The sequence below is a fragment of the Sinocyclocheilus rhinocerous genome, unplaced genomic scaffold (genome assembly GCF_001515625.1).
Source record: "Sinocyclocheilus rhinocerous isolate Xijiao unplaced genomic scaffold, SAMN03320098_v1.1 scaffold392, whole genome shotgun sequence".
NCBI classification, from domain to species: domain Eukaryota; kingdom Metazoa; phylum Chordata; class Actinopteri; order Cypriniformes; family Cyprinidae; genus Sinocyclocheilus; species Sinocyclocheilus rhinocerous.
This window is the reverse complement of record NW_015638990.1, coordinates 123,898-139,356: the sequence shown is the minus strand read 5'-3', so window position 1 is coordinate 139,356 and position 15,459 is coordinate 123,898. Positions and strand designations below refer to the sequence as shown.

At 38.0% G+C, this 15,459-nt stretch overlaps 1 protein-coding gene across 1 annotated transcript in view; it reads right to left on the bottom strand.

Moving 5' to 3' along the window:
- LOC107750870 (protein phosphatase 1 regulatory subunit 37-like) overlaps nt 1-7,226 on the bottom strand; it is a 37,428-nt gene extending 30,202 nt beyond the window's left edge. The window contains exons 1-2 of the mRNA XM_016566436.1: nt 7,134-7,226; nt 1,380-1,527 (exon numbers count right to left, since the gene is read on the bottom strand). Of these exons, the coding sequence (XP_016421922.1) occupies nt 1,380-1,527; nt 7,134-7,226 (241 nt within the window). The remainder of the gene's footprint in view (nt 1-1,379; nt 1,528-7,133) is intronic.
- Between the last annotated feature and the right edge of the window lie 8,233 nt (nt 7,227-15,459).

Sequence of the window (15,459 nt, the reverse complement as noted above, 5' to 3'; positions counted from 1 at the left end):
CTGTCACTGCAACAATGTTTTATCAAAACAGTGGTCAAATATCAAAGCTAGAGTCTTTAATATTTCTACTGATGCACAGTTTTTCCAGATCAAGTAAGAGTGTGATGTTTTAACGTGCTGTTAAATTGAAACAACAATAATCTGGGGCCGTCGCCGATCTTTGACAGTTAAGGGGTTAATCAGTGTCTAGCACACCTTCCTAAGGAAAGGATATGGACCAGAAGACATTGCAATTACTAAATGATATTTAGACAGACTTAAAGAAGTTCCAGATCTATACATGTGCTCTTATTATTTCAGTTATTTTGCCTTTAATGTAAATAAACATGTGCAAACAATATACTTGCTCTTGTAAATTTATTTTGATGTTAATTACATTGTGCGAGCTGCCTCTTTAATACTGCGTGGTTTATATACATGCTGCTGCTGATTGGGCTGACATTTTTGACACACCCACCAAACAAGAGAAAACGTATCTCAAACCCCGTTGCACACCGTTTCCAGGAAACATGTCGTTCAACCCGGAAACCGTAGCAAAGCGGTGCACACCGGTTTGAGCTTGAACTTGCCCCTGCTCACCAATGAATCCTCTGCAGTGAATGGGTGCCATCAGAATGAGAGTCCAAACAGCTGATAAAAACAGCACAATAATCCACAAGTAATCCACACCACTCCAGTCCATCAATTAACATTTAACAATTTAACAATTAACAGCTTAACAATTTAAAAATTAACAATTAATTTAACAATGAACAGCTGTGTGTTTGTAAGAAACCAATCCATCAAGACGTAATTTCAAACTGTTGCTTCCAGCTAAAATGCAAGTCAATGATCCATAATATTGCTTTCTAAAAAGTCATCTGGTCTGAATCAGGAGAGAAATATGCACAGATCAGTCAACTTTTACAAGTGAAAGAGTCCAAGACAGTTCCAAACAACTATGACAATATATTATACATAAGAGGACAACAGTGGATGGAATTTTTCAATGGAGAAAGTATTATTATGAATTATGCACTCATATTTTGGCCAGAAGTGAAGGTTTAAAGTAAAAACAGCTTAACGACGAATACAGCTTTTCACTTCACAAGATATTAGGCTAATTGATGGACTGGAGTCGGATTACCTGTGGATTATTGTGACGTTTTTATCAGTCGTTTGTCCGATTGTCACAATTCTCATTCTGATAGCACCCATTCACTGAATTTTCCACTGAATATTTCTTTAAGTAATACAGTTGACCCCATTTCCCACAATGCACCTGTTAGCATCATTTGCATTTCACAGCACAGGGTCATATTCTCAGGCCGCTAGCACCCAAACTTTCTTCCATTCTTAGATCGCATGCACTTCAAGTGGATGGTGTGTGCTGGGCATACCAAGTGTGAAGAGTGGTTTGCCGCTCAGGCAGGTGTTTTCAAGATGTAGCACTGTCAGCCTGCTGGTGAGAAGGGCTTTTGACAAGGCCTGCACGGCGTACTCCACCATAGGCATGTTGCAAGCATCCAGCCTCCACAGGCATCCACTCTGAAGAGACCAGACAGCAAACCATCAGAGAGAGAGAGACAGACTCAGAGGCCTGGTTTTGCCCTCGCTGCGGACTGGCCTCTCTGTCTCACCCTCTCTCATCAAAAACCCACCCTGTCTACAGAAGCAGAAACGTCAAAATCGGAAAACAATTCTGACGGGAGGTTCCCAAAGATCTGCAGGCCATTCCGGAGTTTCATCCTTTAGTCCACCACTTCAAAAGTGTCCAGATTTTTTTCTTCTCTCCCTTTCTTGGGAGATTTTGATTGATCTCGTATAATACTGCCTGAGAGCGTGCCTTTGGTTTTTACCATTGAAGTCCTCATCACCACGAGGTGATGCCGTCTTTCATCTAGAGCTGTTGTTAAATGAACACATATTGTCAGGAGTTTTATGAGGACTATAATGATGTCCATTAAAATCAACGTGTGAATGTGGCTTTATTCAGCAGTGCGGACATTTTCATCTTTGATGCATGGTAATTCATTGCTTCCAATTCAATCTGAATGCCACTGTGAGGTATCGGTTCACACTTGATGACACATTTAAAACATGAGGCGTGTTATAGAACTTAAAACAATGAAGGCAGCTGTTTGCATAGATTTTTTAGTTGAATTCATTTACTTTTAAGACAAAATGTCAAGTTGCCAAGAGGTAGCCTACAATGTGCGTTAAAGTAAATATAATTTTTTAAAGCTGAATCAGCTTAAAATGCATTAAAGATACAAACTGTTAACTGTTTTGTTCATGAATACATCTGTGAATCACAAAGTGACCGAATCCATTTACATGCACAGCATTCTTCAGCAAGATTATGCTCCCTTATAAGAGAAAATGAATCAATATCAACAAGTAAACAGAACTCTGACAAAATAAATATTTTTGTACAGCGTTTTAGGAGCGGACACGAGCATGACGGCAATTATTTTGTATTTTTTTGGCGGGAATGCGGCAGTTCGGCGTAGGGCAAATCTTTGCTATGGATTCAATGCGACCGCTGATGAATCAACAGCGCCAGGGCGAAAGTTCCAATTTACCCTGTGTTAAGTCCGAGTTTTAGTGTGTTGAGGAAGGAGGATCGTCTACCGCGAAATAATGGTAAGAAAACACGGCTTCCTGTTTAACGCAATAAGACTAGCCTATTAGTCATGATCAAATTACTCCAAACTCAGAGATTACCAATTGGACCCTTTCCACTAACACAGTTATTGACATTGTAAATATAGCAAAGTATAGTTATTTTCAATGTATAAATAAATAAATAATAATACTGTACATTCATGGCACTGTAATTATTTTTTTAATATTATTTTTTAATAGATGTTTCTCATACAAAGACTGAGGAAGTGAGGGCAAATTTTACATATTGTCTTTTGACAAATGCAATAATTTTTTTCCCTCTTTTGGAAAGTCTTTTGTTTATATCTTTTCTTCTTCTTTTGCTATTGGGGCAAATGACATTTTTTTTTGAGAAAGTTTCCATTCACTATATAGGTTTACACAACTATGACATCTTCCGCTTTTGAGAACAAAAAAAGGGGAAAAAACCCAGCCTGCATTTCAATGTTGATTCACCGGTGAATCAACGTCGGGTACCATAGTTGAATCAACGTTTGATTATGTTTCGATTTTGCACATTGGATAAATGTTGATATTGTGACGTTGTTTCACCGTTGAAATTGCGACGTTGTTTCACTGTCTTACCTTCAGCATGGGTGAATTAAGGTCGTTCTGTAGACGTTGGATTAACGTTGAATTAGGTGTTGATTTTGCAAATTTAATCGACATTGATAACGCGACGTTCGTACTTTCAACATGGGTGAATACACAACTGTACGTTCAATTAGAACCTAGTTTGCATTTAGATCAAGACTGTACATACATAAAGGTTAAAAATCAAATGACTGGCAGCAATGGCTTTACAAACAACTTAATAAACTACCACGTGCTCAATATTGTAAAACAACAGTTTTATTTTGGAAACATACTGTATAAAACACATGAAAATAATCTTAAACTTTAGTTTGCAGTGTTTGTGCTTGGATGTATTGTTAAAAACCTGTAGAACTGGCAGCAATGGCTTTTACAATCAACTTCAATAAACTACCACATGCTCAAAATTGTGAAACAGCAGTTTTATTTTGGAAACATACTGTATAAAACAGATGAAAATAATCTCTAAACTTTAGCTTGCAGTGTTTGTGCTTGGATGTATTGTTAAAAACCAATAAAAAAACAAAAAAACAAAAAAACAATCCAAATACAATATTTAAAGACTCAAAGTTTTTGTACAATAACATGCATATTTTGCGCTGCACTTGCAAGAGAAACCCTAATACTTTTTTGACTGAAACCATTTGATCTTTTATTTTGGTGGAAAACTATAGTTTCTGTGAAACAAGTTTTACTAATGTATCTCATTACAAGAAATTTGTACATTTGTGCAGTGAAAATGTGTTGAACAGTTTGAGAATGGAACCTGCAACAGAAACCGTGTCGGTGGCAAAGGGGTATAGGAGCATGTGACCACCTGTCTTGATTTTTGTCGACAGCCAGAGGCGGCACTAAATTTGACAGAGAGAGTAGCCTTGAAATTCTTTATGCAGGAAAAACCCTGCCTTGAATGAAATGAATTTAATATTTTAAGAAGAAATTTTTCTTCAAATTCTGATAAAATGTTAGAACCAACAGCCTTGTGCATATTGCGTGGTTGTGCTTCGGGTGATCCTTGAAAGTGTCCCAGCTCTAAGTCCTTTCTGATGCCATCCCCTCCTCTCTCTCGCACTTGTGCGCTTTTTGTACTGTCCTGTATAAATAAAAACAAAAACACCAAAAATAAGTACTTATAAAATATCAACTTTGATATTGTGAAATATCTTTAACTGAAAACTGAATACAAAACAAATCACATACAATATTTTCACTTTACAGTTCAATAACAGTGGGGTTGGAAACAAAGTGTATATTTAATGTATTAAATTAAACATTGTTTTTCAGCGTTGAAACAAGAACTGACCTTATTTCAACCATATTTCAACATTGAAGGTCAGTCATGTGCCGGCTAGAAAGGGAAAAGGGTCCATTGGATCATCGAACCAAGTCATTACTTGCATTGCTATATTGTAATACAGTATATTAAATAAAATATAATTCAATAATATATTTATTATTATTAGCCTATTTTATGTACATATTTATTTTTTGTCAAGGTGGTAGTACGCAATTGTACTGCAGTTCGTAAAACTTTACCCAAAATAAGTACAATTTGAAAATTGACATGTGACCCAGCAATTGAACCAAGTTTGAAAACAGCCTTAAATGCAAATGTTCATATACTTACATTTTCCTCAAGCTCAGCCCCCTGCAGACTGATAAAATCAAATTGCACTGATTTCAGGTTCTCTTCAAGAGATTCGCAGGAGCAATAATCTAACCGCTCACCTGGAAAAGCAATCAAAATGGAGATACCACTATTTACACTTTGGGTGACCCTCTCTCTACCAAGCACATTTGCTGTGACAAATTTCTGGATAAACTAACACCAAACCAAGACCTACACTACACAATCTCTGCCCCTCCATAGTGAGGCATATTAGACACTAACACACATAACACGATCACGTCTGATCCCCTCCCTTCAACGGAGGAGACAATCAAAGAGCTTCTGATTATGCAGGAACAGATTACTTTTAAACAAAGCCCTGAGAAATACTTTGATGGCCACAGCAGTCCGTCTATATTAGACACGCGTTGCAAAGGCCCCCTTCCCCTCATAAACTCTTATCTTCCTGGTCGGGAAGAAGCCAGATCGCTCAGAGCTGCATGTTGGGGAGATAATAATTTATTCATCATTAGCATAATCATTTGTAATTTTATTTTAACAATAATCACTTAACTGTACCATAGGAAGGGGGGATCAGAAATCCAATTTTTCTAATCCCCTCTGCCATGTGCAGATAATGACACTGAGACTTGGAGTTAGATGGCATCAGTGTGTGACAGGGCGCAGGAAGCCAGAACATGCTGACCCGCACTTCAAGCTCACTTCTGCTGGTATCAATAAGCGCTGATTCCGTCATCAAAGGGACAGCAGTTTAATCCCAAACTAATGCCCTTCAGCATCTGCATGTACATTTCAATTAACAGGCTCGTCAAAATTCTGATCTTATCAAAGTGTGGTAGCTCTAAAAAGTACATGCGGTTTGCTTAAACCACACTTCAGGGATAACGGGACTACTACTGCTAAGCAGCTTAAAATACACATACATAACTGTTTAAAATACATACTGTAAATATAAAAATCAGAGACGTAACAAATCTGTTTTGGTCTACAGTAGAACAATAGGCAAAACTTGTAACAGGACTCTAAAATATGTGATTCTGATTGGTCAATCACAATATTCAGCAGAAAGATATTTTCTCATATTCGCCGTCATCCATGACAAAGCTATATTTCAGTAACTGAAATTGGTCAACACACTTTTGTGGAAGTTCGTAACTATTATACGTTTTGGTGAATTGTGACTAATTTGTACAAATTCGTACAGTCTCATTAGTTTCTGTACTCTGATTTTGATGTTTTTAATGCACCTTCTTGCTTATTTTTTTTCCCTACGTTCTTTTTCATACGTTTCTATACAAATCACATTGTACAAAATCACCACCTTGTAAAATAGGACTCGTCCTCCGCATTTTTATTCAAGCACAACTGCCTTCATCTTGCATTTCACTTATCCACTGCAGTCAAGATTACCTAGAGGACTTCATTATGAATATTATTATGTAATATACAGTAGGCATTAATGTTTGCCTACAAAACCACCACTGGCTCTGTGTCAGATTTTGTTCCGTGCTTTGTGTGTGTTTTGCTCCTCCTTGCCCATATTTGGTTAGTTTCCTGTTCCTGTCCTGATTATGTTGATTTAATTCCAGGTGTTCTCCGTTTATTTCCATTGATCCCAGGTGTGTCTCGTCATCCCCTCGTCTTGTCATGTGTTTAAATAGTGTTCCCTGTTTTTAGTTCAGCGTCCGGTATTGTCCTTGTCTACATGTGCTACGTGAGTTTTCCGTGTTTCCTTGATATATTAAAATTCTCTGGATTGATGTACTCCTCGTCTCCCTCCGTTCCTTGCTCTGCACTCCACTCAGTAGTGCAACCGTGACGACCGGCCTCTCAACAAATAAGCTCGCCGGCCGCGCTGTTGTCATGTCCGCCGCTCACTCTAGCCCGCTGGCAGCGGCTCCAAAGACAAGCCCACCAGCAGCTCAGAATTGAAGTCCGCTGGCCGCTCAGAAGATAGGCCTGCCGGCTGCGCTGTTGTCAAGCCCGCCGGTCACCTCAAAGACAAGCCCGCCGGCTGCCCAGTTCCCCCGTAACCCGAGGAGGATGAAGAGAAAAGGGCCGTTCTCTGCTTTCATCCTAGCCCCAGAGCTCGCTCCAGTGTCGGCTCCAGCCCCAGAGCTCACTCCAGTGTCTGCTCCAGCCCCTGAGTTTGCTCCAGTGCCAGCTCCTCATACGTGCTTCCCAATCCCCAAGTCTAGCCCAGGGAGGGCTCCGGATCCCCTCACGGCATCGGAGGCTGCTTTGCCATGGCCTCCTGAACTACCTGCTCCACCGTGGCCTCCTGGGCTCCCAGATCCGCCATGGCTCCACGAGTCCCCTGATCTGCCATGGCCGCCTGAGTTCCCTGCTCCGCCATGGCGCCCGAACTGCCTGATCCGCCATGGCGCCCCGAACAACCAGATCCCCCATGGGTCCAGGAACGGGTGAAGCCCTGGAGGCCTTTCGTCCGTTAACCCTGTTCCTAGAGGCCTCCAGAGCACCCACACCCCCCTCCCCGTTGGATGTTATGGAGGGGGGAATCATGTCAGACTTTGTTCCGTGTTTTGTGTGTGTTTTGCTCCCCATGTGCCCTCCTTGCCCATATTTGGTTAGTTTCCTGTTCCTGTCCTGATTATGTTCATTTAATTCCAGGTGTTCCCCGTTTATTTCCATTGATCGCAGGTGTGTCTCATCCCCTCGTCTTGTCGTGTTTAAATGGTGTTCCTTGTTTTTAGTTCAGCATCCGCCAACCGCCATTAAACCTGAAAGAAGTAGTTCAGCGTCCGGTATTGTCCATGTCTACATGTGCTACTTGAGTTTTCCATGTTTCCTTGATCTATTAAAATTCTCTGGATTGATGTACTCCTCGTCTCCCTCAGTTCCTTGCTCCGCACTCCACTCAGTAGTGCAACCGTGACACGTAAATTCATTACTTCAGAGTTACAGTATGTGCCCTCTAGAAGCTTGCGTTCTTCAAGTGAACGATGCATTATTTTGCAATCTCAGAGGCACAATCACTTTCGCAGACTTTTTCACCATGTGCCCTCTCCTGGTGGAATGACCTGCCCAACTCAATCCGAGCAGCTGAGTCCTTAGCCATCTTCAAGAAACGACTAAAAACACATCTGTTCCATCTTTATTTGACCCTCTAACTCTAGCACTTTCTATTCTATTTTAATTCTACTTTATCTATTTATCTTTTTTTTTTTTTGTTTGTTTTTAAATAAACAAACCTAACACTAGCTTTTTTTTTTTTTCTTTTTTTTCTATTCTATCGTGTGTGTGTGTGTGTGTGTGTGTGTGTGTTTTAGGCTAACCGAGACTTGTCATTTGCACTTACATATTGTTGCTCTTTTGTTCTCATTTGTAAGTCGCTTTGGATAAAAGCATCTACTAAATGTAATATTCTTGCAGTGTTCGTCTTCTTGCCAATCCAGTTGCTTTGTATATTTTAATTAGGGCTGCAAAACGATTAATCGCGATTATCACATTCAAAAAGTGTGTACTATGTATATTTATTATGTATATATAAATACACACACATGCATGTACACAGTACACACACATGTAGTAGGCTATGTAAACATAAACTTTCATTTGGAATGTGATTAATCACGATTAATCGTTTTGCAGCCCTAATTTTAATGAGCTATTTTTTTTTTTTTATAGATGAAGCTAACTTTAAACTCATTCACTATTTAATTTCAATGTATCTATAGTTAAACATTGTCTAAAACCTTTAATAACATTCTCTGAACCAGTGACGCAAGTTTGGGGCAACACTATTAATCTTGGACTTTACCTTAGACTTAAACTATTGGTAGAGACAAAGTCACTGTGTGTGAATGCTCATTTCTTCCATATCTTGTTCCATATAAAAGGAAATAATTTTGGGGCAGTGTTTTAAATTTCTTGAGTTTTGTTTACAATTCTGAGTGAATGAAACCAGTTATGGCTACATGTTCTTATGGCCCCATAATTTCCATAGATTCTTAAAACAAACACACTTATACGTGATTCCACATTTTAGCGCAGCACAAAAGGGCAAATTACCCGAGTTTTACAACTGAAGGAAAGATAAACAAAACATCTGATTGCTAAAATGCATGTTTGAACCTTCCATTATGTTGCCACGGTTGGTGTGCATCTCCTCCCAGAGTTGTGTCTATGAATTTGAAAGATTTTCTGTTTGTTTTAGGATTGTGCAGTAGAGCGTTTACAGCAGGTCAGACTAGTGATGCCAAATACATGCTGATGGAAAAGATGAATAAAGCTGGAATACCTGGATGGATGAAGGGATGAGTGTCTCAGGTGAAATGATAGCGCTGGGGGATTTTTCTGGTGGTGTTTAGCTTTGAAAAACCAATAATGCTGTTCAAGGGGGATAGCAAAAATAATAAATAGTGAATTACTGAACTTACCTGACAGGTCAAAACACCTGGCTCTGTCAGTAACACAAGTAATTTGCTGTATGAAAAAGAGAAAGACATATCAAATTCAAGAGATTTCTGTACTCATGGTTTCAATATTCGCCAATATTGAATATTTCAAAATACATAAGTAAAATAAGTCATTTTTCAAGTTGTTTAAAAGGACATAAAAGTTTCAAAATGCTCATCGCAATGGTCTCTAATTAAAAATTACATTTAGGTCCCAATTCTATATATCACAGAGTTCACTTTATTGCGTATAATATGAAAGGTATCACAACGTATTTTGTGAATCTTGTAATTGTACCGTCACTAATATACCTCAAACGAAACGTAATCATCAACGTTTGAAAGTGACACCAAACAGTTTATGTTGATTTCAAGTACGTCACAGCGCAGATCATTTGAGCTCAATCTGGCAATCTAGCCGCTAGACTGTAGCTAGCAGATGGCAGTTAGCATCTATCAGGCAACGGACTGATGAAGTCCCTCAGTCAACCTGCTGTAAACACGAACAGGACGTCATATGGGATTTTGCGTTTAGAGCAAAACAAATTAAGCATCGCAATGTGCGAACGAACACTCTCACGGTTTAATTTTATTCCGAAAAGAAAAGTCTCGACAAGGCTGACTTAAGGCCATGGTTTTGTACCTCTCTTTCTTTGTTTGATGTTTTCCATCTTAATAAATGTGGAAACTTCTGAAGCCCTTCGCTGCTAAGCAATGTTCTGTGCTGTGTATTGAGGAAAATGAAATGACAAAGTACAAAATGCATTGATGTGTCAGGAGGGAGAGGACAAAATGAAGTGATAAAAAGAGCTTTACTTCTTCCAGGCAGAATGGGACACAGCTTATAAACTTGACTTCCACAGACGGCATCTCAAGTGCATTTCCAATTCTTCACTCAAAGACTCCTGGAGACCCACTCCAGCGCTCTGCAGTCTGGGTGGCTTTGTATTAGCAACTGTTTGAGAGCATATATTTCTCCTTTTTTCCTCATTTAATTAGTTGAAAAAATGATTTCGAAACATTTTATACAGTAAAAGCTCTCAGGGATTAAAATCAGCCGCACATTTTCCTTTCAGCATCTTTTCTGCAATAAAGGATAAATTATTTAAAATAACACGACCTTTTATCTCACACCCTTTGAAGGCAGCAAATTAAAAATGTAAATTGGGATCTAATTAATATGCAAATATATTCATTCCCAGTTAACAATTAGCAATTAAACCTGCAGTGTCTAGAAAGAGCATAGACAAAATTAATAACTTAATTTATCATTAACAAAATGAAAATGTACACAATTTTTTTAGGTTTAAAATGGTTACACTGTCTCCCTGCCTCTTCATCAGCACCAGAGCCGGGGAAAAAAAAAAGACATTTAATAGAACAATTTGGTGCTTGTCATAGAAAATGATAAATAACTAGCCTCAAAAACAACATGATTGGCTACATGGATGGTGACTGCAGCGTTGCATCTCCAGACGGCTGGCAAGGAAATAAACATGCCTATTTCGTGCATTAAAGAAAGAAATCAATGCGAATCCTCACAGTCTGGAGGGTGCGGTGGACATTAAAGATTAAAAGTGGGAAAGTTATTTATACTCTACGGTGTTTAGATGTGAGAGATTGTGAAATTCCACTCCGTATTGGGGGGAGGACAGTTATTTCACTTCAGACACTCTGTGGCTTTCTGATGAATGTTCTGCGCTCACAGCTAAGCAGCTCGACAGAGTCAGGCTGGGAGCAAGGATGTTTTCGGGGAGCTCTGCAGCGCTGCATTCGCTCTAATGGGAGGATGGTTCAGTCTGAAATACAAACTTCTCACAAAATCTACGCCTTATCCTGCAGGGAGATGTGAAATGCTGAATCGTTTGATGATGCTTCCTCGGCTTCTGAGGCGAGCACTCATACTGTATGGGGCGCTTCTGTCTTTTCTCTTTGTTATTTTCTGATTCTACAATTGCCACCACCTCCGACAGGATTTACACTTCAGTGGCGGTGACACTTCAACAAACGTTACTCATTTACAAGCCCCTGGGATAGTAACTTATATCAAGAATTTTCTGTGTGTTCTGAAACGGAGTGGACACAAAAAACTTTGAACAAGAAACTTCTAGACCAAGCGTACAGCGCTAAACAAAGAATAATGTGAATGAAAATAATAATAATACTTTAAAGGAATAGTTCACCCAAAAATACAAATTTGCTGAAAATGTACTCACCTTAAGGCCATCCAAGATGTGTTTGTTTCTTTGTCGAAACAGATTTGGAGAAATTTAGCAAGACATCACTTGCTCTCCAATGGATCCTCTGCAGTGAATGGGTGCCGTCAGAAAGAGAGTCCAAACAGCTGATAAAAAAAAAATCACAATAATCCACAAGTAATCCATACGAATCCAGTCATCAGTTAACGTCTTATAAAGTTAAAATGCTGCATGTTTGGAAGAAACAAATCCATTATTAATGCATTTTAATGCATTGTTTGTGGTTAAAATACACAGCCCATAATACACAGCGTTGCTTCTTTCAGTGAAAAGTTCATCCCCTGTTGTCCTTTCACATCAAAATCCACCAAAATATTTGTTGAGAACTGTTTAGGACTGTTTTCACTTGTAAACAGTGCTTGTTCTGTGCATATTTCTCTCCTGATTCAGACAAGTCAACTTTTTCACTGGAGAAAACACTATGAATCAAGGATGTATTTTAGCCGGAAGCAATGGATGTTTAAAACACCTTAATGATGGATTTGTAGCTGCTTTTCACAAGATGTTAATTGATGGACTGGAGATGTGAATTATTATGATGTTGTTACAAGCTATTTGGCACCCATTCACTGCAGAGGATTCATTGGTGAGCAAGTGATATTCGCTCTAATGGGAGGATGGTTCAGTCTGAAATACAAACTTCTCACAAAATCTACGCCTTATCCTGCAGGGAGATGTGAAATGCTGAATCGTTTGATGATGCTTCCTCGGCTTCTGAGGCGAGCACTCATACTGTATGGGGCGCTTCTGTCTTTTCTCTTTGTTATTTTCTGATTCTACAATTGCCACCACCTCCGACAGGATTTACACTTCAGTGGCGGTGACACTTCAACAAACGTTACTCATTTACAAGCCCCTGGGATAGTAACTTATATCAAGAATTTTCTGTGTGTTCTGAAACGGAGTGGACACAAAAAACTTTGAACAAGAAACTTCTAGACCAAGCGTACAGCGCTAAACAAAGAATAATGTGAATGAAAATAATAATAATACTTTAAAGGAATAGTTCACCCAAAAATACAAATTTGCTGAAAATGTACTCACCTTAAGGCCATCCAAGATGTGTTTGTTTCTTTGTCGAAACAGATTTGGAGAAATTTAGCAAGACATCACTTGCTCTCCAATGGATCCTCTGCAGTGAATGGGTGCCGTCAGAAAGAGAGTCCAAACAGCTGATAAAAAAAAAATCACAATAATCCACAAGTAATCCATACGACTCCAGTCATCAGTTAACGTCTTATAAAGTTAAAATGCTGCATGTTTGGAAGAAACAAATCCATTATTAATGCATTTTAATGCATTGTTTGTGGTTAAAATACACAGCCCATAATACACAGCGTTGCTTCTTTCAGTGAAAAGTTCATCCCCTGTTGTCCTTTCACATCAAAATCCACCAAAATATTTGTTGAGAACTGTTTAGGACTGTTTTCACTTGTAAACAGTGCTTGTTCTGTGCATATTTCTCTCCTGATTCAGACAAGTCAACTTTTTCACTGGAGAAAACACTATGAATCAAGGATGTATTTTAGCCGGAAGCAATGGATGTTTAAAACACCTTAATGATGGATTTGTAGCTGCTTTTCACAAGATGTTAATTGATGGACTGGAGATGTGAATTATTATGATGTTTTTACAAGCTATTTGGCACCCATTCACTGCAGAGGATTCAGTGGTGAGCAAGTGATGTAATGCTAAATTTCTCCAAATCTGTTGTGATGAAGAAACAAACTCATCTACGTCTCGGTAGTAAATTTTCAGCTATTTTTTGGGGGTGAGCTATTCCTTTAAGCATTTAACCAGTGTTGAACTAAGGGGGCCCGGGGTCCTTCATACAGGCCTTTTGTTTGTTTACCACTTCTGTGAAGATGTAACCAAACGCAACACTGTTTTGCCCACTTTAAAAAAAATCAAAGAAAAGATAAAGCCCACGGGTGCAATAAAAGCTTTAAATAGTTTTCAGCAGTCATCCTCTAGGGACGATCCTGCCTGGGAAAAAACACCTAATTTGATAAATATGCTCTTTAAGCAGCACATTTCATTTATCATTCTCTTATTAGACATTCACACGCAGTCCTCAACTAAATATCCTTCCTTTTAGCTTCTGCTTAACCATACATATTTCACCCTTTTAGGGGGACCACCTACATTCCTTTCAAATGCAGTGGGGTTCATTAGCGGCGTGGAGATAATGCCGAGAGTGTGTTTAATGTAAGCACTGCGAAGTCCTAATTTTCTACAAATAATTCTCCTTGATCTAATCGTAAATTTATGCAGAAGAGAAACCGAAGCTCTTACCGTTGCTGGTCAAAGTAAAATAAGTAAGTGCAGAGCTTGAATTATGCATGCATGCTCACGTGTGAGTGTGTGTATTTGTGTGTGCGCGCTTCTCATTTCCTTTCATTTACCTGTTTGTTATTGTCTTGCTTTTTTAGTTCAATAAAACGTGGTTGGCTAATTAACCTGCTCCCTAAGAGGGATTAAAATGTGTTTATTTTTCTTTTCATCCTCTTTCTTTCCTTAATTTCAAAGTTATTTTCACCAAATAATGTTCATTACACATAGCTATTTCAAACCAAATCTTCTGCACAAATAACCTAATTTTAGCAAGAAATCAAAGCGTGAGAAGTGCTGTGTGTATTAATGCATGCTACTCCACTGTACCTTTAATTGATCAAGAGCCTTTGGGTTTGGTTTCACGTGGTGCTTTTCACAGCTCTGCTTGTAGGCCAGAATTATATCTGTCAGAGTGAGACTGTCAGCTAAAACAGAACAAATGTTAAACCCACATGTTAGAGCCACGTCAAAAATATTCAATTTATATTTCATTATATTAACAAAAAAAGAAAGAAAGATATTAATAAATTGGCTTCCTGACATATATGAAGGAAATAAATATTTTATTTTATTTACATTAAAATATTTTTGTTATTGTACGTTCTTTATATTCATTATGATTAAAAAAATGTAAGTACATAAGCTTCATTAAAAAAAAGAGAATTCAGATTCATTTAAAAAATAAATTAATACTTTTCTTCATCAAGGATGCATTTAATTGATCAAAATCGACAGTAAAGTCAGTAAATTGTGACAAAAATATTATATATATATATATATATATTTCTGTCATGACAACTCTCGGAGTGATTTGCATGGTAATATACATTACAATATTAATGTATTAGGTCTTGGCGGAATAGATCTGCTACACTGCTGCTGCGGCAGAGCAAGTACTGAGATTTGCTACTGCCAATACATCCACAACATGCTGCTGTGAGCATGCGAGGAATATTGCTGCTGTACATATAGCATAAAGAGCCCCATAGCATACATGATTACCCCGTAGCAGATCTATACAGGTGGAGCTGGGGAAGGTGGAGGGTTTCTGAAGTGCGCTGCTACTGCTACAGCAAACACTGCCAAAGATTTGAATGTTGAGCAGCGGGCTTACATGCATATATGTATATTCACATAATTTATATTATTTATAAATATATTTACTATATAAACATAACATATTTTTCTTAAATATAAACATGCATGTGTGTGTATTTATATATACATAATAAATATACACAGTACACACACATATTATGTAAACAAAAACTTTTATTTTGAATGCGATTAATCATTTGACAGCACTAATATACAGTATATATTTAAGCAGAACAACTGTTTTCAACATTGATAATAAGAAGAAATTAATGAAATGTTATGCTCAAATCAGCATATTAGAATGATTTTTTAAGGATCATGTGACTGTCATGACTAATAGATGCTGAAAATTTAGCTTTGCCATCACATTAATTACATTTAAAATCAATTACATTTTAAAATATATTAACATGGAAAACAGTTATTTTAAATTGTAATAATTTCACAATATTACTTTTAATAATTTCATAATGTTATTTTT